The sequence below is a fragment of the Macaca mulatta genome, chromosome 3 (assembly GCF_049350105.2).
Source record: "Macaca mulatta isolate MMU2019108-1 chromosome 3, T2T-MMU8v2.0, whole genome shotgun sequence".
NCBI lineage: Eukaryota > Metazoa > Chordata > Mammalia > Primates > Cercopithecidae > Macaca > Macaca mulatta.
The window spans coordinates 104649773-104677593 of NC_133408.1; the positions used below are offsets into that span (position 1 = coordinate 104649773).

The window sequence follows — 27821 nt, forward strand, 5'->3', positions numbered from 1 at the left end:
ACATAGGGATGTATTATTATTGAGTTGGCCACTGCTATGGGTGACTGGAGCTCAACGTGATAGGATTTTCTGAGGAAGTTTATGAAATGCATTGCAGAACTGTCTTCCCAGCAGAGGGAAGGGAGAGCACTTATCTATCGGGCTTCCACCTCCCATTAGTCAAGAGTGGCCCCAAAGTCACTAGCTCCCCAACATCTTTGGGCTGCATATGTATGATACAGTGGGGTTCCAGTGGACATCCCAAGCCACAGTGTCAGAAGATCCCCGCAGAAGGAAGCAAGAGAGCCGTGACATGGGCCCAAGACAAGGTGCCATCAAATGGCTTCCACTATCAGAAGTCTGCTGGAAAGTGTTCCACAGCAGTAATGGAGTAAGAAATGGGGCCAAGAGGATTTGCAGTGGCACACAAGATGTGTCCAGTACGTACGTTACAGACAATGGGTAGTTGACAACACAACTTAAAAATCAGTAGATAGCTTCGGCCTAAGAAAGATGATTGAAAAAAAAATCAGTAATATCACTAGAAAATGGTTGTATAATTTTAAGATACATTTTTTATTTAAAAGCATAACATTACAAAGTTTGAAAAATAAAAAAAAGATTTTAACTATTTTTTGTTTGCTTTGTTTTCTTGTTTTTAACTTACTATTTTGAATGACAAAAAAGTGGCTCTTATATATTTGTCCGAAACCCTTGATAATATCTTTGTTTAAATAGCCTGAAACAGTTAAATTATTATGTACTAAAAACATTTACTGTACTCTCAGACTGACTCATATAAAATAACCTCATTTGTCAGGAGAGAGAAAGGTACATACAAAGTAGTAAATTATGACTTTTGACAAAAGTAATAGGCATTTTTAGTTATTTAAATAAATTAAGGAAACATCCCAAAAGACATTTATACAGTAAAAAAAAAAGAAAATCATTTCAGGAAAAATAAACTGTATTATTACATTTAAATAAACATGAAAAAGATACTTGGATGATGGTTTTAATTTATCCAATAGTCTTCATGAAGGTTTTGTAGCTGATGGCAATGGAGCTTTTCCTTTCCACTTAGCAGCCTTTTCCATTTTCATCTGTAAATTTAACATATTTATTGATATAACTTGTAAACCATTCTAAAGAAAATAAAAACTTGCAGAAAACTCATTCAGATTCATGTCACAACCATTCCACAGTTATTAAGCTGCTAAATACAAAAGCCAAAATCTGTTAAAGGGACATAATTACACATTTTTAAATGGTTTTATTTTAATTTTACAGAAGCATTTTAATAAAAGTAACATGAATATTGCTTTAGAGAAAAAAAATTAATTTCAATTGCCACTAAAATTACAAGTGCTAAAATGACTAAACTTACATCCAGCCTATGCACATTCCCTACAGAGTTATATAATGCACCTAAAGGTGCATATAATGCACCTTATATAATGCACCTAATCCAGCACCAGCTGGATTCTCTCTGGAACGTGGACTGCTTTAAGGATAGTTTCCTATAATTCTGGTTTCTATATTCCCAGTTACCTTTCTAAAAGCCTTTTCCTCCTCCATTGTAGTTAAAGCAAAAAAGCAGCACACATACCCTAAGCAGTGGCCTTCTAACTTTTTAGACACATAGAGACCTTTTCCAGGGGATTAAAGACCCCAGAGAACACAAATCCAACCTGCCTCCGACTCACTACCACTCACATTCACACACACCAATTTCCAGAGGCAACCCCACTGCCTTACCTCTGCAAGAGAAGGGGAGAGCAAGTCAGGGCCCATGGTAGAAGGCAGGGCCTCCGACCTTCTGAACTGATAGGAATAATATCAAGAAACCAGGAGAGACCTGGTAAAACCAGTCTATCCAATCTTATCAAACTGCAAGTAATACAAGCTTCCAATCATAAAACCAGATTAATCCAACCTCTGTCTCCTCCACATTTATTCCCTCTCTCGCCTCTTTGAGTTGGGTTGGGAACCTCATTCGGACACCATACACTCATATCATTCTTGCAAACCGTATCAAACAACAGGTCATCTGAAGGACCCCCAAAAAATACCCTATTCTAGGGCAAAAATTATAGGTTTTGATGTCAAATAGAAGAGAAAGTGAATCCTACTTCTACCATTTATTAAGCATTTGGGGCAATTTATTTAACAGTTTTACATTTGTAAAAAAAAAATGTCATAGTAATAGCTACTCCTCAGGGTTGTTCTAAAGCTGTAAATAATATATATAAAGATCTAGGCACTTAAGCACTCGATAAATGCTAGACCCTTTTCCTCACTCATTTAAAGCCAAGTGCTAGATTTGTAGAAACATAAATTTTTAAGAAGCAAAGATGCCAAAATACAAACAAAAACCAAAGCAGTGTTTGTCATTTGAAATAGTACGTAGCAAACACATCCATCAACCATCTAGTCTTTTTTTTTTTTCTTTTTGAGACAGTCTCGCTCTGTCGCCCAGGCTGGAGTGCAGTAGCACAATCTCAACTCATTGCAACCTCTGCCTCCCAGGTTCAAGTGATTCTCCTGCCTCAGCCTCCCAAGTAGCTGGGATTACAGGCATGCACCATCACACTCAGCTAATTTTCGTATTTTTAGTTGAGATGGGTTTACACCATGTTCACCAGGCTCATCTTGAATGCCTGACCTCAAGTGATCGGCCCACCTCGGCCTACCGAAGTGCTGGAATTACAGGCGTGAGCCACCGCCTCAGCAAACCATCTAGAGTCTTAAAAGCAAAGATACCTGCTCCTCTTTCTTTTGTTTGTTTTGGTTTTTTGTTTTTGTTTTTGTTGTTTTCTTTTGTTTTTTAAATTTCCTGGCAGGAATATAGTGCTTTGCACCTAGCAGACCTTTGATATTTGTTTCCTTAATAAAATTCTCCTTTCTTGGGGAAAAGAGACCAAGAATCATCCACAGCAGAAGAAAATAACTTGAACTGATATAGAAAAGCAACTTCTCAAGAGGATCTAAAAGCAGTGGGTAAACTATGTTACCACAGAGGTCTCACTCATCAAAGCCCACTTACACTCAGCATAGATTCTTCCCTGCCAGATGTTGCCAATGATTAGCAAAGAATGCAAGCAAAAACCAGATACACACATGGCATTGCTCTTGCGAGAGGCTCTGAACTATCAGACACACAGCTTCCTAATGATCCAAATGGTTTTGGAGTAAAAGACGACTACTAATAGCACGTATGGTACGTGTCACCTCAGAGGAAGTTATTTAGGTATAGGCTTCTTAGTTTTTATACTCCATTAATCACACATGGTGGAGAGTTTATAAGCTGTATCTCATAAATCTACAAATCACAGAGGCTAGAAAGTTATAAACTACATCTCATAAATCCATAAATTCCAGGTTTATGTTATTTTTTTTTCCCCAAGACAGAGTGCTGCTCTGTCGCCCAGGCTGGAGTGCAGTAGCACAATCTCGGCTCACTGCAACCTTGCCTCCTGGGTTCAAGCGATTCTCCTGCCTCAGCCTCCTGAGTAGCTGGGATTACAGGCGCATGCCACCATGCCCAGCTAACTGTGTGTGTGTGTGTGTGTGTGTGTGTTTAGTAGAGATGTGGTTTCACCGTGTTGGCCAGGCTGGTCTCAAACTCCTGACCTCATAATCCGCCCACCTCGGCCTCCCAAAGTGCTGGGATTACAGGCATAATACACCCAGCCTATAATAAACAATCTTGACAGGCCAGGTATATCCTTTAAAACATTCACAGATAAGAATTCCTCTCCTTATCTTCTCACAAGCAAACACCATTGGCATGTTTTCAAAGCAGTCAAAACTCCAGGTTTCTGGAGAAGGGATGGAAGGAATTCTAGAATCCAGTCTCCCATAAGCCTGTGAGGAAAAACTAAAACTTGGCCGTGAGTGTGTGTATTCCAAGAATGAAGAGTGATATGATTATAACTTTATACCCTGATGCTGCTGCAAAAGTTGCCTTTTCTTCCATCACTCTGACCATTTCATCTCCCTCGCTGACATCCTACCACACCTCTTTCCCCTTGCTATGGTCTGAATGTTTTTATCCCCACAAAATTCATGTTGAAATCCTAACCTCCAATGTAGCGGTATTAGGAGATGGGCCCTGTGGGCAGTGATTAGATCATGAGTGCAGAGCCCTCATGAATGGGATAAGTGTCCTTATAAAAGAGGCCTCAAGACCCATCATGCCCCTTTTACCATATGAGGACACAGCAAGAAGATGCTATCTGCGGACCAGGAAGCAGGCCTCCACGAAACACCAAATCTGCCGGCACCTTGATTAGACTTCCCAGTCTCTGAAACTGTGAGCAATAAATTTCTATTGTTGATAACCCACCCAGCTTTACGGTATTTTGTTACAGCAGCCCAAACAGACCCTTAAACCACAACTTTTGAAAAGAACTTTCTGCAGGGATGGAAATGCCTTGTGCTATCCAATAAGGAGGCCACTAGCCACATGTGGCTACTAAGCACTTGAAATGTGATTGGTATGACTGAGGAAATAAACATTTAATTTTTAAAATTTAAATTTAGCCTTATAGAGCCCCATATGGAGACTGACTAAAGCATGGATATAGAATGTTTCCATCACTGCAGAAATCTCTATTTTCTAGCTCTGACTTAAATTCTGTCCTTTCCCCTTCGACTTCAAAATTCTTAAGCTACTCTGTCTCCAACTTACTTCCTGAATTTACTTAATGTTCAACTTTTTCCATCCTTTCAGTTACTCAACAAGCTCTTGTCTAAGAGTCGTACAGGATACAACAAAAAGTGGCGGGAGTATCTTTACTTTTGTGGAGTTTATTACCCGGCTGGAGAGATAATGATGTCCACGAAACAACAACCCTAAAGAAAGTACTTGCAGCCATGTGGCTGAAATACTATTCCCCACACCTCATTAAGCCAACATTCTTTCATCTAGTAAAACAAAAAAACAAAATAAAACTCTCAAATATGAACATGGCCATGAAACATATCAAAAGTATAAGAAGTTGACATGTATGAAAGTATCAATTATATTTGTGTTAACTTTTTTAATTTTCCATAAATTCATAACTCACTAAAAACCTATCACACACAAAGCACTGTGCTAGGTGCTAGGGAAAATATAAAGATGAATAAAACACTGTGCTTATCTCCAAGGCATTTACACCCTGGTGAACTGAGTCACTTTCACTTACAGCTGTGAACACATCAAGACTTCACTTGTTGAGCCCTGGAAATTGTTAAAATATGTTTATGTTTAATGTTCCGTTTCTTAAAGAATATTGGGTAATTTTTTTTTTTTTTTACATGGAGTTTCACTGTCACCCAGGCTGGAGCGCAGTGGCACAATCTTGGCTCACTGTAATCTCTGCCTCCCAGGTTCAAGTGATTCTCCTGCCTCAGCCTCCCAAATAGCTGGAATTACAGGCCTACACCACCATGCCCGGCTAATTTTTGTATTTTTTTTTAGTAGAGACGGGGTCTCCCCATGTTGGACAGCCTGGTCCCAAACTCCTAACCTCAGGTGATCCGCCTGCCTTGGCCTCCCAAAGTGCTGGGATTACAGGCGTGAGCCTCTGCGCCCAGGCGTGTATTGGGTAATTTGAACGAGTCTGGATACACCTAAAAGCCTCTAAGAAGAATAAGTAATACATATTAAGAATTCAAAACAGATGCCAGGCGCGGTCGCTGACGCCTGTAAGGCCACTCCTTTGGGAGGCCGAGGCAGGCGAATCGCGAGTTCAGGAGATCGAGACCATCCTGGCTAACACGGTGAAACCCCATCTCTACTAAAAATACAAAAAATTAGCTGGGTGTGGTGGCGGGCGCCTGTAGTCCCAGCTACTCCGGAGGCTGCGGTAGGAGAATGGCGTGAACCCGGGAGGCGGAGCTTGCAGTGAGCCGAGATGGCACCACTGCACTCCAGCCTGGGTAACAGAGAAAGGCTCCGTCTCAAAAAAAAAAAAAAAAAAAAGAATTCAAAATATACTCAATCTTTATTTGACAAATATTTTTAAATAAAAAATAAAGGTACACGTATAAAAAAAGAAATTCAAGATACATATAATTTACAAATCTGCTGATATTGATGTTTATTACTGACAATTTTATTTGCACATTTATCCAATCTTTATGGCCTTCATAAATAAACCAGTGTATTAAATATCATGTTATTCTCTAGCCCAGTTTCTGCGTAAATTATTCTAATAAGCCTCAAGGCCTAATACCAACTGTGAGTAAAGACTTTATAAATTATTTTCAAGGATGTTCCACATTCAATATTTAATCATTCTAGTGCTTTTGCTACAAGTAAATGCTTAATGCAAGTGGATTTCCTCAAAAACCTACCCTTTCCTGGTATCGTCTCTCAAAGAAAGCCATATCATCCTCTTCAGGTCTCCTTAATGAAGAAACTTGACTACTTGTACCTACTAACAAGGAAAAAAAAATCTAAGTAATGTATTTATATCATTACATATTCCCCTGAAATAAAAGAAAGAAAATTTTCTCCTGCCGGGTGATAATGTTTTATTTTTCAAACTAAAAATGGCCTAAATGAATAATTGGTCATACTACCTAATTCTCTCTTTTTAGAGAGAATGGCATCACAGGACAAAAGTGTTTTTCACTAGCAAACATTCCCAAACAGTCCACAGTTCATATTAAATAGCTATTCCATATAAGAGTACACTTAGTTTTGTCCCACTACTTTTTACATTTTATAACTAGAAATCCTTGTTACACTTTGAGATAACGCACAAAAGTAATTATTGAGGTTTGGTATTGGCAACCATAGTAATGATAGTACCTGCTTCAAAATGTTTCAAAACTCATCTATTTTATCCATGTTTCACGGTACTCACTTTGTAAAATGGATCAAGCACTAATTTACATGCTGAAAGGAATTTTTTAAATTGCTTCTGTAGGAAAAAGTCTGGTTTTCTTGGTAGGTGCCCCAAGAGCCTAATTTCATAGAAAAGTTCACCTTCGTTGCAAGTGAATATCTTCACTGGGTCCCTTCATTTCCAAAGCAGAATAGCAACCTGAACGCTCACGCTTCAGTTTCTAAAGCATATGAATTCACCCTCAATCAGCAACATGTAACTCCAGACAATCACCAGAGTACAGCTACAGTCTGTCGACTATCTTTCACAAAAGTCTTACTGAGAAGAGTCAGAAGGGATGGATGTTTAGAATAAGTGTTATCTACCCATTCCTCTGGAAACTCTGGGTATATCCCTGGATCATGTGGGACCATTTGAGCCAAACCTCTTCCAGACTCATCTACATTGAGTTGTATTATAATGGCATATTACTATTTATCTAGTAAAATGGTATACCCCAACTCTTCAAAGGTGACTATCAGGCCAGGTGCAGTGATTCACACCTGTAGTCCCAGCACTTTGGGAGGTGGAGGCAGGTGGATTGCTTGAGCTCAGGAGTTCGAGACCAGCCTGAGCAACATGGCAAAACCCTATCTCTACAAAAAATTCAAAATTTAGCTGGACATGGTGGTGCATTCCTGTAGTCCCAGCTACTCAGGAGGCTGAGGTGAGAGATCACTTGAGCCAGGGAGGTGGAGGTTGCAGTGAGCCAAGATCACACCACTATACTCCAGCCTGGGTAACAGAGCAAGACTCTGTCTCAAAAAAAAAAAAAAAATAGAAGCCGGGCGCGGTGGCTCAAGCCTGTAATCCCAGCACTTTGGGAGGCCAAGACGGGCAGATCACAAGGTCAGGAGATTGAGACCATCCTGGCTAACACGGTGAAACCCCGTCTCTACTAAAAAACACAAAAAGCTAGCCGGGCGAGGTGGCAAGCGCCTGTAGTCCCAGCTACTCAGGAGGCTGAGGCAGGAGGATGGCGTAAACCCGGGAGGCGGAGCTTGCAGTGAGCTGAGATCTGGCCACTGCACTCCAGCCTGGGCGACAGAGCAAGACTCCGTCTCAAAAAAAAAAAAAAAAAAATAGAAAGAAAGAAAAGGTGACTATCAGAAACAAGCAAACATCTGCTGTATTTGCTGAAATACAGCAGCAACTTTTACTTTAGCCACTAATCACTGAGGATCACTACACTGACTTAAAATCCAGCATGCCAGGCCAGGAGCAGTGATACATAGCTACAATCCCACTGCTTTGGGAAGCTGTGGCAGGAGGATAGCTAGAGGCCAGGAGTTTGAGACCAAACTAGTCAACAAAGCAAGACCCTGCTGCAAAAAAAAAAAAAAAAAAAAAAAAGTTTTTTTAATTACCCAGGTGTGGGGGCACACCTGTACTCCTAGCTATGTGGAAGGCTGAGGCAGGAAGATCACTTGAGCCCTGGAGTTCAAGGTAACAGTGAGCCATGATCACACCACTGCACACCAGCTTGGACAACAGAGCAAGAACTTGTCTCAAAAAAAAAAAAAAAAAAAAAAAAATCCAGCATTGATGTAACATTCATTAGCACTGAAGAACTCAGGCTTCCTCCTGTCTAAGAAAGAAAAACATATAATTGACTGCACTTTCCTCTGTGCCTTGGCTGCCACTAAACTCAGTCAAAACTGAAGTTTAAACAAAGTAATTACATCAACCTTGAAAGCTGCCACAGTTGTGTCCTTTTCTTGGCTTCTTACTTCTATATATATTTCATCACTATGTACTAAGTTGTATGTTGCTTTTGCAAGCAGCCTTAAAATCCCTTATGGGGAATGTCTAGATGTATGAAAATACAGATAAATCAAAGAAAATTCTCATTTTAAAGCATTCTAAAATACTAAATTTTAAATACCTAATAAGTCATACAAATTTATTCTTCTTGTTTTCAATAAGGGAAATATAGAATACTGGTGCTTAAAAATGAATTGTACCTGCTCTTAATTTATAAATGATAAAACTCTGCTAACCTATGGTTATCACTGGATTACGCCTCTTTGGGAAAACCCAAAGGCAATTAGTCCACCAGAGGGCCCTCTTATTCAGACACCAGAGCATGTACCAGAACAAGGTTTAAAACTTCAAATTATAGTATTACCAGAATCCTTTAAATTCTCGGAGTTAGCTATTTTTCCCAACACAAAATGAAGTTGCTTGCTTTTTCTCAGTGTGTGGCTTACATAAAAGAAAGTAAAATGATAGCTTAACTTGAAGTTAAATTATCGTAATAATGAAAAAAAGAGAGATGCCTAGAAAACAAATCAAAGCTCCATATTCTAATTTACTACATCCAAAAACAGTTCTAAACTTCATTTCATTACCATCTGTTAATGTCTCTGGAGAAGAACTAGATGATGCTTGAAATGCTTTTAGGAATGGGTTGTCTACTGCCGTAATGGGAGATTCTAAAAATTCAACCGAAGGTGCACCTGAGAAAACAATACAAGGAGAATAAAAATTAAATATTTACAGTGATACAAACAAGTTATTACTTCTTTTTTTTTTTTTTTTGAGACGGAGTCTCGCTCTGTCGCCCAGGCTGGAGTGCAGTGGCCGGATCTCAGCTCACTGCAAGCTCCGCCTCCCGGTTTACGCCATTCTCCTGCCTCAGCCTCCTGAGTAGCTGGGACTACAGGCGCTCGCCACCTCGCCCGGCTAGTTTTTTGTATTTTTTAGTAGAGACGGGGTTTCACCATGTTAGCCAGGATGGTCTCGATCTCCTGACCTCGTGATCCGCCCGTCTCAGCCTCCCAAAGTGCTGGGATTACAGGCTTGAGCCACCGCGCCCGGCCTACAAGTTATTACTTCTAATATAAATAAATTGGAACCTCAGCAGAATCATTAGAAATTCCTTCTATAAAAAGAAAAAAAAAATTAGACTGGGTGTAATGGCTCATGCCTGTAATCTTAACACTTTGGAAAGCCAAAGCAAGAGGATTGCTTGAGGCCAGGAGTTCAAGACCAGTCTTGGCAACATAGGGAGACCCCATCTCTACACACAAAAAAAATACAAAAATTAGTTGGACATGGTGGCGTGTGCCTGTAGTCCTACCTCCCTGGAAGGGTAAAGCAGGAAGATCACTTGAGCCCAGGAATTTGAGGCTGCAGTGAGCTATGATCACATCACTTCACTGGATCCGGCCTGGGCAACACAGTGAGACTCTGTCTTTTTATTTAGATTTTTATCTGACACATAAAGTACAAGCAAATGGGTAAAAGTATTCTGCACATTTCTGAGAACTTTTTTCACAGAAGAAAAGAATATTATGTACCTATGTTAGCATAGAAGTTCAAAACCCTAATATGTAATACTTATAAAACACTATCAAAAGCAAGACATTCATAATAAGGAACCTCTGGCTGAAAAGGGTAGAATAAGTGTATTTTTACTTTATTCCTTACTAGGAAGCCATCTGAAAACAAAGTATGAAAAATAAAGAAGAAAGTGCCTTCTTCAGTGAAATGAGGAAACATCCACAACTCCAAACCATAAACTAGAAAGACTTAATTGCTAAATACATTGACTTCTGGACCAAAAGGAAGGAAGCTTCGGAGAAAATGTGTAGCTGCTCTGCCTTCTTCACAAACCACCACCTTCCCCCCACACTGCTATCTCTATACCACAGGTGAAGGAAAAAGTGAACTTTTGGTCCTAACTGGGTTAGAAGTTAGCCTCATCTTATAAACAGCGTGGGATGATTGCTCCGTCTCTCCCCACGCCGCCCCCTCCATCCCCAGTGGCTCCGATGGGGCATGTGGGAATATGAGAGAAGGCTCTGGCCCACGCAGGTCCTTGTGCTGCCCTCTGGCGGTTGCAAGTGCTACTGATCTCAAATGCTCAACTTGAATTTAATAAGTTGGTCTCTCAGCTTGATAGGGCCTGGTAGCCTTATGCTTGCTCCCACTGTAAGTATAGACTCCCTCAATACCTGTCACTTCCTCTATTGAGTCCCCCAGATTAGGGGACCCACCCCCAGCTCTGCCCCCTGCTATGATAGACAGCATGGCTGGCCCACTGACTCACAGGTCAGCTGCCTTCTCACACCCCCAGAGAGCTGGAAATTATGGACTCTTTCCACATCAAAAAGGAACCAAATTCCAGCAAGAGGTTTCCTTGGTCTAGGTATCTACATGGCTAATAGATCTGAAGTCCCTCTGCCCCTAGGTTCCTTTACACCTGAAATCAGAACAAAAACATCTTATATTTCCTCTCCTTAACTCTCACCTTTCTTCACCCCACCTTCTTTCATGGACCAAAAGGAAGAGGTTTCCTTTCTCTATAAAATCATGTGTCACATAAGACATTTTAGTCACCAATGGGCTGCATATACAATGGTGGCCCCATAAGATTATAATAGGGCTGCCCTATAATAGTGTAACATTTTATTGATTTATTTTGAGGCAGGGTCTCGCTCTGTCACCCAGGCTGGAGGGTAATGGTGCCATCACAGCTCATTGCAACCTCTACATCCCAGGCTCACGTGATCCTCTCACCTCAGCCCTCACCAAGTAGCTGGGATTACAGGCACACACACAATACCATGCCCGAATAATTTTTTGTATTTTTGTAGAGACATGGTTTCACCATGTTGCCCAGACTGGTCTCAAACTCCTGGGCTCAAGCGATCTGCCTGCCTCAGCCTTCCAAAATGCTGGGATTACAGGCATGAGCCACTGCATATGGCCCATTTTATTTTTTTATGCCATATTTTTACTGTACCTTTTCTATATTTAGAAAAATTTAAATATACAAATACTCACCATTGTGTTACAACTGTCTACAGCATTCAGTACAGTAGCATGATGAACAAGTTTGTTGCCTAGGAACAAAAGACTATACCACGTAGCTAGGTGTGTAGTACACTCCACCATCTAGGTTTATGTAAGTACACTCTATGATGTTCACATAACAAACATCAACTAACAATGCATTTTCCAGAATGTATCCCCATCGTTTAGTGGCACATGACTATACCTTTGAAGATACTTAGTGTTAAAATACTAGAAGTCTCTAAAAGGCAAAGACGCCAGCTACCACCATTATTTAGCATTGTTCTGGAAGTACTAGCCATTTTGACTGGTCAAGAATAAGAGTCATAAATATTGGGAAGGAAGAGGCAAAAACATTATTTTTTAAAAATAAACTAAAAATTGAGTAAAAACTCTAAGATTAAGTAATAAGAATGGTAACAAAAGCAATGAAACACTTTTGCTTTTTTATAAACAAACAATAATCAGTAAGAAGATATAATGGAAGAAAAAATATCTCATGTATGATACTAATGAAAAAAAATTGGCCAGGAATGGTGGCTTACACCTGTAATCCCAGCACTTTGGGAGGCCGAGGCAGGCAGATCACCTGAGGTCAGGAGTTCGGGACCAGCCTGGCCAACATGGTAAAACCACGCCTCCACTAAAAATACAAAAATTAGCCGGGCATGGTGGCATGCACCAGTAATCCCAGCTACTCAGGAGGCTGAGGCAGGAGAATCACTTGAACCCAGGAGGCAGAGATTGCAGTGAGCCAAGATCATGCCACTGCACTCCAGCCTGGGAGACAGAACGAGACACCATCTCAAAAAAAAATTAAATACCTAGAAATAAACTTAATAAGGTTGTGCAAGCCTTCTGGGATAACAACTTCAGAATTCCACTTAGCTGCACAGACAAATAAATGAAAAGATACTATTTAAAAATATCAGTTCTACATGGTGGCTTACACCTGTAGTCCCAGCTACTCAGGAGTCTGAGGTGGGAAGATTACTTGACCTTAGGAGTTTGAGACCAACCTGAGCAACACAGTAAGACTCTGTCTCTAAAAAAAATATAAAACGTAAAATATTAGCCAGGCATAGTGGCATGCGCCCATAGTTGCAGCTACTCAGGAGGTTGGGTGGGAGGACTGCTTGAGCCCAGGAGTTCAAGGCTGCAGTGAGCTATAATCATATTACTGCAGTCCAGCCTGGGAAACAAAGCAAAACCCCATCTTAAAAAGAAAAAAAAATTATTTCTACATTCATCTACATATTCAGTGTGATCTCAATTAAAATAATAGAGTGTTTATACCTTAACAAAATGATGCCAAAGTTCTGAAAGAATTAAAACGTAAGAATAGGTCAGGAAAATTCTGAAGCAATAAAATGAAGTCATAAATATTAACTAATTTATTTATTATAAAGCTGCAGTAACAAAAACAATATAGTAGCTGTACACAAATAGCCAACAATGTGGCAGACTAGGGAGCCCACAGAAATCTTCGGGTTGAACCCAACCCTGCTACTTCTTAGTTGAATAACACTGAGCATGTTATTTTACTTCTCTGTGCTGCGTATCCTCATCTGTAAACTAGGAATAATAATCTAACTCACAGAGTTGTTGTGAGGATTAAGTGAAATAATATATGTGATGTGGCTCAAACAACTGCTGGTAGTACAAAGTTGCAGTCATCAAACATGATCATCATCATCATCATTTTTTGACACTGGTAGTTGGGTTTTCTTTAGCTGTTGCTTGAACCTAACACAATTACGCACCCATAAAACTACAGAAGAATTTACTTATGAAATTTAAGAAGCTAGTTATAAAATTACCTAGAAGAGAAAATGCACAAAAATATCAAGACAATCTTGAAAATAATCACAAAGACGAGGAATTTACCACATCAAATATCATGACATACCAGGAAGCTATCACAAAAAAATAAATATATATATATGTATAAAATATTGGCACAGGATAGACAAATGGGCCAATGGTACAAAATGGAGAATATGACAGAATATGGTAGAGTTTCCATGGAATACTATGCAGCCATAAAAAAGAATGAGTTCATGTACTTTGCAGAGACATGGATGAAGCTGGAAGCCATCATTCTCAGCAAACTAATGCAGGAACAGAAAACTAAACACCGCATGCTCTCACTCACAAGTGGGAGTTGAACAATGAGAATACATGGACACAGATAGGGGAACATCACACATAGGGGCCTGTCGGAGGGTGGGAGGCGAGCGGAGGGAGGGCATTAGTACAAATAGCTAACGCATGCAGGGCTTAAAACCTAGACGACAGGTTGATAGCTGCAGCATATCACCATGGCACATGTATACCTATGTAACAAACCTGCATGTTCTGCACACGTATCCCAGAACTTAAAGTAAAATAAAAATAAAGAATACGGTAGAGTGTCAGATGATTTGGGAAAGAATGGTGCTTGAATAACTGGCCATCAATTTAGACAAAAACTGAAGTTAGACACATCTACCTCACACTTTCACAAAAAATAAATTACAGATATATGAAAAAGCTAAACATAAAAAAATACTAAAATAAAATGCAAGAGAATATATTTATAAAACTGAAATAGGAAAGGCCTGTCTCCAAAATTTTTAAACTGTAAAGAAAAAAAAAATTAAGTTAAAAGACAAATGACAGGTTGAGAGAAAATGTCTGCAAAATAAATAACAAAAAAAAATACAGAATAATAAAAAGACTTCCTATAAGTCAATGATAAAAGATAAAAACAAAAAAAAATGAGCAAGGGATATGAATAGGCCATTCACAGAAAGTGAAATGGCCAATAAATATGAAAAGATCCCTGTCTCACAAATAACCAGGGAAATCAAATTGAAACAACAATGACAATTTTACACATCAGACTGGCAAAAAAATCAAGTTTAATAATATCAATGATTAGCCTAAATGTGAGGAAATAGGCAAGCTAAAGCATCAGTAGAGGAAGTAAACACAAGCAGAGCATTTTTGGAGGACATTTTGGCAGAATGTATTAGAATTTTACAGGTTAACATGCTCCAGTAGTTTTACTTCTCTGTATCTACCTTAGAGTCAAATTCATGTAAGGATACAGGCAGACAAATTCAAGGATTTTCTTGGCAAGATTGCTTGTAATGGCAAAAAAAGATGGAAATCTAAATGTCATGAACAAGGAAATGATTAGATAAACTGCTATATCTATAGTGTGGAATACCATACAGCAGTTAAAAAGAACGAAGTAGACTTGTGTGTCCTGACACAACAGGCCTTTACATTTTTCTAAGCTAAAAAACAAGTAAAGCCAGGTATGGTGATGCATGCCTGTAATCCCAGCTACTAGGAAGGCTGAGACTGGAGGATCGCTTGAGCCCAGGAGTTCAAACCTAGCCTGGGCACCATAGCAAGACCCTATCTCTTAAACAATAAATACAAATAATTTTTAAAAATTAAAAAGTAAATAGTAAAATTGTATGTTAAAGAGAAAAATTAATTGATGATAGCAAATTACCCTCGGGGAAAGAATCAGACAAAGAGAAGTATTCAAGGGTGCTTTGCAATTAATTTTTCTTTTTTTTTCCACTTAATTTCTAATGTTTGAATATTTTACAAGAAAATATACACTTGTATGGGCCTGGCATAGTGGCTCACACCTGTAATCCCAGCACTTTGGGAGGCTGAGGCAGGCGGATCACCTGAGGTCGGGAGTTTGAGACCAGCCTGACCAACATGGAGAAACTCCATCTCTACTAAAAATACAAAATTAGCCAGGTGTGGTGGCACATGCCTGTAATCCCGGCTACTCGGGAGGCTGAGGCAGGAGAATCGCTTGAACCTGTAAGGCTGAGGTTGCAGTGAGCCGAGATCGCACCATTGCACTCCAGCCTGGGCCACGAGAGTGAAACTCTGTCTCAAAAAAACAAAAAAAGAAAAGAAAATATACACTTGTATTTATGTAATTTTTAAATGAAAAAATACATGCTTGTTGTAAAACAGAAAAAAAAAAAAAACTTACACACAAGTGTTTCGAGCAGACAGGGAACACATTCTGCTCCCCAGTCCCACTCAGCTCTCAGAAGGATCCATCTACCTTTAACAGTTTAGAATAGATCCTATTAAACTTTCCCTACATTATTTACAACATATATGTATGCAAGAAGATATATGTGTGTGCACACACATACATATTTTACTATAGAAGTGATTACATGTATATACATGTATGTTCATATACACACATGAACATAAGCCTACTGTTTCCAAAATGAAATGGATACAATAGCATAAGTTACATACAGTAGAGTAACAGGTAAACTATATCATATCAAATAAAATAAATATTATTCAGCTATTTCAAACAATGGAGATGTGGATTCAAATTTGAGTACAAGTATTGGGATGAGAATGATCTCTGCCACGTGCTTTCTAAATTCTATAATGACAATACATTGTATGGTAGCAATAAAACCTCTTTCTTGGATACTAAATAGGTCTGAAAAAATAAAAAATAAAATAAAAATTTTAAAAACCTCTTTTAAAAAATAAAAATCAAATGAGAGAATGTTTTCTGAAAGAAAAATACTATGAAGTGCTTAAGAAAGATAAGCCTTCACTATTGCTAGCATACATAAAAAACAATACGATGGGCTCACATTTCACATAGCATCACTTACCAATCCCACTGTCATCTAACCGCATGTAGCCTTCCGCCAGCGAGCTGAAACCAGTTAATCCTCCCATGGCTGCATAAGGAACATCCTGTCCCACTGGTTTTCCCTGAGCCAATCTTTCTTGCTTAGTTTCCACTACTGTGTCATGGGCATATGCAGGCTGACCACAAGCACAAGTGAAGCAGCTATGGAATCCTGAACACTTGGAACCTGAATCAAGATGTAAAGGGAGTTAAATTCTTAAAGGTCCTATGTTGTCTACCCTAAAGACACTTAGCCTGGCAAAAGCCAGCTGAATCTAGATCCTCTGGCCCCTGTAACTCTTACCTCCAGCCACTGAACTCCTTCCTAGCCACTGTTCTTACTTCTAAAACATGCTAAAGTAGTAACCGGATACAACACAGGAAAAAAAAAAAACTGCAAAACACAAGGACTAAAAGAAATTGAAGAGCCAGGTAATGCAGGCCCTCTCCTCAAAAACGGAATTATAAGCGGCATGGCAGGGACAGCCCAGTGGCCAGGACCAGGTGAAGAGATAATGTAGAAATCTTCCTACAGATCAACTCCCCATAAAAGCCAAATTGGAAGGCCAATCTGTAGACACAGAAAGGGTGTAGTGGAATCTTGTTCAGCAATAAAAAGGAAAGAAGTATTGATATAGGCTACATGGATGAATCATGAAAACATCATGCTAAATGAAAGAAGTCAGTCACAAAAGACCACATATTCTATGATTCTACTTATATAAAATGTCCAGAATAGGCAAGTCCAGAAACAGAAAGTAGAGTATGGGTTGCCTAGGGCTGGGGAGAGAGCAAAGTAAGGAATGACTCCTAGTGAATATGGAGTTTCTTTTTGGGGTGAGAAAAATGTTCTGAAGTGTATTGTGCTGGTGGTTACACAACATTCATGCTGATTATAAAAAATCATGAAGCTGCACATTTTAAATAGGTTAATTGTATGACATGTGAATTATGTCTTAACAAAGTTGTTGTATGAAAAAAATCAAGCCATATTGTAATGGAGGCCAGAATATACCATTAACAAAATCTTTACCCACTCACAACTCTGACAAACATATGGGAACAGCCAGGCGCAGTGGCTCACACCTGGAATCCCAGCACTTTGGAAGGCTAAGGTAGGGAGATCACTTGAGGTCAGGGGTTTGAGAACAGCCTGGCCAACATGGTAAAACCCTGTCTCTACTAAAAACACAAAAATTAGCCAGGTGTGGTGGCGGGTGCCTATAATCTCAGCTACTTGGGAGGCTGAGGCAGGAGAATCACTTGAACCCTGGAGGCAGAGGTTGCAGTGAGCCGAGATCACACCACTGCACTCCAGCCTGAGTGACAAGAGCAAAACTCTGTTAAAAAATAACAATAATTATGTTTTATATATATATATGAACCAAGGCATATAAATAAATCAGTTTTCTCCAACTACTTCCATATTCAGCCAATGAAACATTTATTCCTGCCACTGTCATTAAAAATATTTTATTATATACTTCATCATAAGATTTCAACTCAAACTACTATAAAAACAACTGGATTGACTATCTCCTGAAGGAAACTAATGGACTAGCACTCTACCTAGTTCAATGGATGATCCAGTGTAAGGGCAAAAGGCGTAGAGGTTGGAATTTGGGTACAGGTATTAAGGTAAGGATGCTACTGCAAACAAAGTATTAAAATGATCATGCTATGTTAATCTATCAGCAAGCCATAAAATTTTTTTGACTTATAAAATGCTTTTTTAAAATCTATGAATAGAATTTAGTTGATTCAACTCCCGTATTCGAAAATTTGAATCAGATCACATCTGGTAATTCTTTTTTTTTTTTTCTTTTCTTTTTTTTTTTGAGACGGAGTCTCGCTGTGTCACCCAGGCTGGAGTGCAGTGGCCGGATCTCAGCTCACTGCAAGCTCCGCCTCCCAGGTTTACACCATTCTCCCGCCTCAGCCTCCTGAGTAGCTGCGACTACAGGCGCCCGCCACCTCGTCCGGCTAGTTTTTTGTATAGAGACAGGGTTTCAACGGATTAGCCAGGATGGTCTCGATCTCCTGAACTCGTGATCCGCCCGTCTCGGCCTCCCAAAGTGCTGGGATTACAGGCTTGAGCCACCGCGCCCGGCCCCTACATCTGGTAATTCTTTAAAATCCATTACTATTACTTAAATTATCTGAACTACATGAAATGAGGTTTTATGATTATCAAGCATACCATTAACTCTGAATTCTTCCACAAAAATGAAATCTTAGAGTATCTATCCATTGAATTTTCCTTAGTTGTTTCATGTTAACGCTATAACTGAATGTTAACTCCACAACTAATACAATTGAATATTAACTCTACAACCAGTACAAAGGCACGTTAAATATTCAAGGAAGACGTATAAACATTCTGAGTTTATGTGTTTATAATTATATAACTCACATATATTGCACATAAAGCCAGGCGCAGCACTGTGCTGATCAGCAAAGTGTTTGCACCTGCAGCGAATGGGCTGGCTGCCATTCAAGGGGACATAAAGGTAAGCCCTGCACTGGCAGCCAGTCACTCGGCAGGGCAGATCAATGGGGCGCTGCTGAGGAATCGTTTCCAAGTCAGTTTTATGTTGTTTATACCTAAAAAAAGAGAGAGAGAAATCTGAACACAATACAGGTATTATCAAAAATTACAATTTCTATTATATTAAAGGCAGATACGATTTTTTTAATTATTATTGTTTTATTATTCTTCATAGTAAGGTGAAAATAAACTCTCCTACATATAGTACTTGTATCAGCTATGTTGCTTTGGTCAGAGGAAATCTTCACTCTTTTAGATTTCTATTTTTAGTTATTTCAGAAGCTGTTTCACAGCAATACAAAGAATAATTATATAATTTCCTCAAAACACTTACCTCTACAGATTCCTTAATATAGAAGCACAACCTAAGAGTATGAAAAAGTTCAGGTCGGGTGCAGTGGCTCAGGCCTGTAATCCTAGCACTTTGGGGGGCCGAGTCAGGTGGATCACCTGAGGTTGGGAGTTCGAGACCAGCCTGACCAACATAGAGAAACCCCGTTTCTACTAAAAATACAAAACTAGCTGGCCATTATGGCACATGCCTGTAACCCCAGCTACTCAGGAGGCTGAGGCAGGAGAATTGCTTGAACCCAGGAGGCAGAGGTTGCGGTGAGCCAAGATCGCGCCATTGCACTCCAGCCTGGGCAACAAGAGCAAAACTCTGTCTCAAAAAAAAGAGAAAAGAATGTTATTTTTATCAAAGTGCATTACTTAAATTTATTTCCATATGTTTGCTACTTAAAATAGAAATACATTCAATAAACGCGTATTTATGTAATTTATTTTAATATAACTTTTGACTTCAAAATAAATTATCAATATTTTTGAAAGCCAAAGCTCCTCCTTATACTACTGTGATTTTCTTAAATAAGACCACTCACTTTCTTCTCATAGGTGATATTCAGTAAAATAATACTAAATTTATTATTCTCAATATTAATCAAAGAAAAATCCAAATTAAAATGAGATACCATTTTAACTTAGCAAAAAGAGTCAAAGTTTTTTAAAACTACATGTAATACACAATGTTATCAAGACTGTTACGAAAGGGCCAGGTGCCAGTGGCACATGCCTGTAATCCCAGCACTTTGGGAGGCCAAGGCAGGTGGATCACTTGAGCTCAGGAGTTCGAGACCAACCTGGGCAACACGATGAAACCCCGTCTCTTCTAAAAATACAAAAATTAGCCAGGCATGGTGTTGCATGCCTGTAGTCTCAGCTACTCGAGAGCCTGAGGCAGGAGAATCCCTTGAACCCGGGAGGCAGAGGTTGCAGTGAGCTGAGATTGCGTCACTGTACTCCAGCCTGGGCAACAGAGTGAGGTTCTGTCTCAAAAAAGAAAAAAAGAGTGTTACAAAAGAACAAATGCTATTTAATAATGTTTCAAGAAACGTTAAAAGGTCCATTATTTGAACCAGAAATTTCATTTTTGGAAAATATACCCTAAGAAAATAATTCCATTTATAGAAAAAGCTTTATGCATACCAATAATATTAGCAATAGTACTTACATCAGCTACATGATACACACACCCACACAACATAAAAGAACTAGTAAGTAAATTACTAGACAACAGGTTTTCAAACCTTTTAGCAGTGAAACCCCTTTGTCAAATAACATCTTTTATAGAACGAGAATACATAAAACAAATGCAGAATTGGTTAGAGCAAGAGGAAGAACAGAATAGAGTTTCCCCTTCTAACCCGCCCTTCCACCTGGCACACCCTCAAGGCTCTCTCACAGCTCCGGAGAACACAGATAAACACCACCGGACTAGCTGGACTAGCTGGCAGGTGTTTAAAATCTTGTTTTTGACCAGCACATAACAACGTGGAAACATATTTCTGTGATTTCTGTCATTAAAAAGTGGCTCAGTATTTTACGCAAACACATAATTAACAACAGTTAAATGAACCATGTAAAGAAAAAGTCAGGCCGGGCACAGTGGCTCATGCCTGTAATCCCAGCACTTTGGGAGGCCAAGGCAGGGGAGGCAGCCTCAGGATCACCTGAGGCTAGGAGTTCGAGAGCAGCCTAACTAACATGGAGAAACCCCATCTCTGCTAAAAATACAAAATTAGCTGGGAATGGTGGTGCATGACTGTAGTCCCAGCTACTTGGGAGGCTGAGGCAGGAGAATCGCTTGAACCCATGAGGTAGAGGTTGTAGTGAGCCAAGATCATGCCATTGCACTCCAGCCTGGGCAAGAAGAGTGAAACTCTGTCTCAAAAAAAAAAAAAGGAAAAAGAAAAAGTCATACAGATATTGTAAAAAAAACAAAACAAAACAAAACTAGCAGCTGGCTTTGGGTAGTGAGCTGCTTCTCTATATTGTATATAGAATATATTCTGTTTCTATATATCCCCCATTTTCCTTAATAATCATATATCACTTTTATGGTTGGGGGAAAAGTTTGGAAGAAATCTTACTGAGTGGATCAGTACTAAATACAATAACTTCTCCATCAAAGTTGAGTTGGGTCAGCTGAGCATGGTGGCACACATGTGTAATCTGAGTACTTTGGAAAGTCCAAGGTAGACAGATCACTTGAGCCCAGGAGTCTGGGCAATAAAGCCAAACCACTTCTCTACAAAAAAATACAAAAATTAGCTGGATGTGGTGGCACACGCCAAGAAAAACAGTATAAGAACTGTACAAAAACACAGTGTCTCTGGCCCCAGCTACTTGGGAGGCTGAGGTCAAAGGATCGCTAGAGCCCAGGAGGTCGAGGCTGCAATGAGCAAAGATCATGCCACTGTACTCCAACCTGAGTGACAGAGTAAAACCCTGTCTCAAAAAAAAAAAAAAAGTTGAGTTGGATCAGTTCTGATGTTCAAGTCCATGCTGTATAAGTTATACAGAGATTAGAAAGTGGCACTAAATTTGTGTAAGAATAAATTATAAAACTATCACAAACTTACCAAACCCCTCTTTAATTCTGAAAGATATCAACACATCTCTTATCCTCCATTCCTCCTCAGTGTTTTTAGCTGGGGTTGCTAAATAAATTTATAGTCAATCTATATACAACATTACTCATCCTAGCAACTGCCTAACAAACTCTGGCAAACTGCAACTCTAAATAGCAACTATACAAAGAGTCTCTGTGAAAGAGCCCCAGAAATTGCTATCAGAATAGGGTGGTTCCTCTTGGAACCGAAAGTTAAAGTTGCTGCCTGAAAACATGGAATAGGTTCAGAGACTTTTCTGTGAAGCAGCTTAGGTATTCTGAACTTTACAACTGTAAGACAGTAGCAAAATTTAAAGTAGAGCACACACACAGCAAAACGCAAAGTTCAGATACAGACAACTCAAGTCAAAAACTGGAGCCTCACTTACTTCCTTTCCTTTAGGCACTTTTCTTGGAACATGACCATTTGTAATGCAAAGCAGTGTGCTTGTTTGTTTAAAGAGAGGTATCAACATAGCAGATCCTTAAGGTATAAAAGGCCATTAGTAAATTTGAGGAGAAATGTTTATACTTATAGATGGACAGCATGATCAGTGTGGGCCAATTCAAGCAATGCTTAAAGTAGTTCCTCAGTCTGATGACCCATTCTCTACCTTCTCCAGTGATGTGAGATGTAGGTAGACTCTGCTCCCCAGTCAAACTGAAAGACCCCTGGCAAAGCCACAGGGCCAAACATTTTTACCAATGGCAAGAGAACTGCTTAAGATGGTAAGACTCCATGATGAGCGCTAATAGGATATGATGGAAAAATTTTAATTATAGCTTTAAAAACCTTTAGATAATTTTTGTGGGGTTTGTTTCATTTTTTTGTTTTATTTTGTTTTGTTTTGAGACAGAGCCTCATACTTGTCACCCAGGCTGGTGTACAGTGGCATGATTTTGGCTCACTGCAACCTCACCTCCCAGGTTCAAGCAATTCTCCTGCCTCAGCCTCCCAAGTAGCTAGGATTACAGGCGCATGCCACCACACTCGGCTAATTTTTTGTATTTTCAGTAGACACAGGGTTTCACTATGTTGGCCAGACTGATCTTGAACTCCTGACCTAGTGATCCGCTCACCTCGGCCTCCCAAAGTGCTGGAATTACAGGTATGAGCCACTGTGCCCGGCCAATTTTTGTTTAAGAGACAAGGTTTCACTCTCTGTCACCCAGGATGGAATGCAGTTGCACAATCACAGCTCACTGCAGACTAGAACTCCTGGGCTCAAGCAGTCCTTCTGCCTCGGCCTCCCAAAGTTCTGGGATAACAGATGTGAGCTGCCATCCCCAGCTGATAATTTCTACTCTACTACATAAAGGACAATTGTTAAATGTTTCTCAGTCATCACAATTTGTAGAAGTAAGATATGCTTAGCTTTTTATTTTCTAATTATCAAAAAACTTTGCAATAAAGTATCTTACCTATGTGTACAAAAGCACAGTGTCTCTGGGCCCACAAGTTTACAATCCATCCCTGTTGGTGACCGCCAGCTCACAAATAATCTGTTTTGTAAGCGCAGAGGTAAAACTTTTCTTTTGTATTCTTCATATTCTTCAGGAGTAAAAAGTTTCCCTCCATCATCCTCACCAACAATTCTACAATAAAAATATATATTCCTCTTAAACTTTGAGTATTTATTTTCCGGGTGAGCTATGACCAGGCCACTGCAAATATTAAATAAATTTGTAAGCTTTTATTTTATAAATCTGTCTTTTCTGACAGATGTGGCAGGCCAGGTCTCCGTAACACCTTTTACTGCACTGACTGAGTGGTGAAGTTAAATACTAAAAGCTGATAGAACCAGTGTCCTTATACAAAGGCTGGAAAGTAACAACAGCCCACAAAGAGTTTTGCCCAGGCCTTTCCTGGGCCTTGCAGCATGACAAGATAACGAAGGAATTCTTAAAGGACCCATTTAGGACTAAACAAGTTTTATTGGGGGTCTGAAGAAACTCCCCAGACCTTCACAAACAAGTTTATTGGGGGTCTGAAGGAACTCCCCAAACCTCCATGATTTAGCACGAGACAAGACAAGAGTAATCACCCAGCACCTGGACCCATTTAAATTAAGTAAATTACTGAGGCTCCAGAGGAAGGTCTTCAGGACTCAGATCTTAGTTATAGATTAGAAGTTAATCATTTATGGCTTTAGATAAATGCACACTTACACATAAACATATAGCTTAAAAGGTATATAAGCTCTGGAAAACTTTGTAATTTTGAGTTAGTCTGCCAATATCTTCCAGGCCTTCTCCCTATAACCAGTTACAGAAATAATCTCCCTTCTTTCCCAGTTCGTCTGAATCGCATTATTGGGCCACGAGAATAAGCAGCCCAACCCTTGGTTTGATCCAGAAACATAGGTGCCTCAGCCATGAACCTAGTGATGGGTGAGAAAAGAAATCTTTTCTCCCTTAACTTCCTATACAAGAGGGTTATTAATAGGAAAAACAATGAATTCATAACGCAACTTTACTGATCCAGGTTTATCAACAGAGGATTACCACATATTCATCTCAGTTTTTCCTTTGATACTGAAGCAAAGATTCTCATTCTTCTCATTAAAGGTAGAGCCTTAACTGCTAAAAATTCTAACATTTTCCTCCTTTGAAAATGTATCCCAAAAAAGTACAAAAAATATCAAAGCAGAAGCCAATATGACTAATTTCCATACCTGTCTCCAAACCCTGGCCAGGGGTTTAAACACGTGGAACCTAAATACACACTTGGTTCAGCAAAAGCTCAAACTACATTTGTGTATTAGGTAATCAGGTTTATCATTGTTTAATTTCAGAAGTAAGAACCCAAAATTTTATGGGAAAATATTAAGCCCCCACTATTTCTATGAAACGAAATTAAGAATTGGCCTCCCTGGAGGAAAAGAAAGGACACCTAAAAGAAGTTTTTCCAAAACTGAAGACATTTCTCCCTGAAAATACTCCCCTTGAAAAGTCACAAAAAGTGATATTTGTAGAATGCTACATGCTTTTTTCCATACTTTGAAGCCTTTAGCTGAGGTAGAAAATAAAAACCATTGCTCTATGTGCTTGCCATTAAAAAAAAAAAGGAAAACCAATGTATAAGCTATGAAATAATCAAAACTATCTTCTTTACACAGACAATCTAGATACATAATAGCAAAGAAACAAAGGGCATTTATTTCTGAGTTAAATTTTGGGCCATTTCACTTTCTTGTACCTATTAAGAATACCAACAGGTATTAAGATCTTAAGATAAATACGGATCTTTAAAAGATCTTTTAAAAGTAAGATGTCATTGGTATTTAAGTACTAAACCAGTGCAACTCAAATTTTATTGTACTTACAGAATCCCCAGGGGATCTTGTTCAAATGCAGATTAAAACTCACAGCACAGTGGCTCACACCTGTAATCCCAGCACTTTGGGAGGCTGAAGCAGGCGGATCACTTTAGGTCAGGAGTTCGAGACCAGCCTGGCCAATATAGCAAAACCCCGTCTCTACCAATAATGAAAAAATTAGCGGGGCGTGGTGGTGGGCGCCTATAATCCCAACTACTCTGGAAACTGAGGCACTGAGAATTGCTTGAACCATGGAGGCAGAGGTTACAGTGAGCTGAGATAGCGCCACTGCACTCCAGACTGGGCAGCAGAGCAAGACTCTATCTAAAATATATATATATATATATATATATATATATTTATATACCTGTATATAAATGTATAAATATATATGTGTATATATGTTACTCCCACAGTGTAACAAGCCTGCATGCTTCCCCTCCCAACTGACTCCCACCAAAGCACCTAGACAAGACCAAATCCAGGAAAACTCTTAGGAAGAAAAGTTTGTTTCCTTCTAAACTCATATTTTGACTCATCTTCCCACCCCACCTTCCCAGCCCACCTTTTCACATCTAGGCACTCAAGTCCTGTTTTCCCCACTTTTCTAAAATCCTGACGTCAGTAAAGGACCTAATAATCTCTTTCAGAGGGAAGTGTTTCAAGTTATTTATGATTGCAAAAATAATTTCCCAGCTGGGCACGGTGGCTCAGGCCTGTAATCCCAACACTTTAGGATGCCAAGGCGGGCGGAGCCCAGGAGTTCAAGACCAGCCTGGGCAACATGGTGAAATCCCGTCTCTACAGAAAATACAAAAATCAACTGGGCGCCTGTAGTCCCAGCTACTCGGGAGGCTGAGGCAGGAGAATCACTTGAACCCAGGAGGTGGAGATTGCGGTGAGCCGAGATCGCGCCACTGCACTCCAGCCTGGGCAAGAGTCAGACCCTGTCTCAATAAAATAAATAAATACATAATTTCCCACCAGGTCTGCCCTAACATGTTCGGAGCTAGGCAAGAATTAACTGGAGGCCCACAATTCACATATCTAAATATCCAAGTTATCAGTCAACACCAGCTCCAGCAACTTGCTCCCAGGCAATAGCTCTGGAGAACTGGAGGCTCAAGGAGCCGGCTCTGCTCTGCGCGAGGACTGGATGGTGGTTGTTCTGATCCTGAACCGGGCGTGGGAACTGACCCCATCAAGCTCCTAGCCCTTATTCTTCTAGCTCAGAATCTCCAGGCAGTTCTAAGGGTTACCGAAAACTACACCAACGGGGCAGTCGGAGCGCGGGAGAGCAGTCAGCTGGGGGGCCGTCTGCGCGCACACCTCTGGGTCATCTGGGTCGCCCACGATGCCGCAGAGGAGGCCCTGTCGCTCGCTCCGGCCTCCCTGGCCGAGTCTGGAGCGTCTCCCCTCTGCTTGTACACACACATCCTCCAGCCCCAACTCCGCGTCCTCTGGCGGCCCTCTCCAGGACTTCCCATCCGCCCAGATTCCGGACGATCAAAACCCCCAGGAAGCGGAAAAAGAGCGCGTCGCTGCAGGTGCACCAGCCTCGGTCAGGACCCAGGACAATTAGCCGGGTCCTCAGGCCAAAGGAGCGCCTACGTTTCCAGTTTCGGAAGGGGTTTCTCCAGAACACCAAAACACCAGTCGGTGCCTTTCTCCTAAAACCAGCACCTCGGGGTGGGGAGTGCGTTCAGAAGTTCACAGTTGACCCTATTACTGGGTTAATTTGATGCATGCTAACTTCTATAGCCTCTAGTACTCGATGTGAATGTTTTCAATGGCCATTTAAAAAACAGTTGGACCTCTGTATCAACTAGAGTTAGCCATCCTTCTTGGAAGGGAGCAGAGGGACTTCTTAAATGGCATCGGAAGACTCATCATTGCATAGAACTGCGTGGCCCTACAATATTTAATTAGGCAAAGACGAAACTGGAATTAATCTAGGCCTCCCCCAACAACCCAGGCAAAGATTCAGGGAACCCCCGCGGACACCCGCCGGGCCCCTGCCCTCGCCCTCAGCCCAGGGATCGTGGCCCCTCGGAGCGGCGAAGGGCCGGCCCGGAGCCACAGCCTCACCTCCTATACTCCAGGTACTCGTCCACTGCCGCCGCGCCGCGGGGAGGCAACGTCAGCCGCTCCATGGCCGGTGGGGAAGCCAAAGGCGCCCTCCCTGCTGGCCCGCCGACCGCGAAGCCCCACCCGGCCCCGCCCCCTCCAGGCGCTGCGCCCCGTCCGCCCGCCTCCTGATTGGCCGGGCCTGAAGCCCAAGGAGGCCGCGCGCGGCAACTGCGCAGGACGCGCGCCCCTACCTGGCAGCTGGCGCCAGGCACCAGAACCCCGGGGTCCGCAAGCTCAGCCCCGCGCCACGCATAGTGCAGTTCGCCGCCCTCCATAAACCTTGCCTCGATCCCCTCTCCCTTTCCCTGGACCGGCAAGTCTTCTTGTAAATTAACAAGTGACAAGGGAGTGCAGTGCCTTGCCTATAACAGGCGCATAGAAAATAGCTTATTTATTTGTACAGCTCTTTTCGCTTAATCCATCTCTTGAAATATAAGTGGTTTTGAGAAGGTTCTGCTTTAGTTTGAGGCCCGCCTCTCCTTAACTGTCGACCTGTTTCTAGTACTGGCGTTTTCAAAAACTC

At 40.6% G+C, this 27821-nt stretch overlaps 1 protein-coding gene across 5 annotated transcripts; it reads right to left on the minus strand.

Moving 5' to 3' along the window:
* Nucleotides 1-528: 528 nt before the first annotated feature.
* Nucleotides 529-27391, minus strand: FAM221A (family with sequence similarity 221 member A). Of its 5 annotated transcripts, none has more exon segments than NM_001194079.2 (7): nucleotides 529-1082; nucleotides 6325-6407; nucleotides 9212-9319; nucleotides 16331-16537; nucleotides 18764-18954; nucleotides 23271-23444; nucleotides 27257-27348. In NM_001194079.2, coding segments are annotated over 7 exon segments (897 nt in total). In that variant the 5' UTR covers nucleotides 27322-27348; the 3' UTR covers nucleotides 529-1013.
* Nucleotides 27392-27821: the final 430 nt, after the last annotated feature.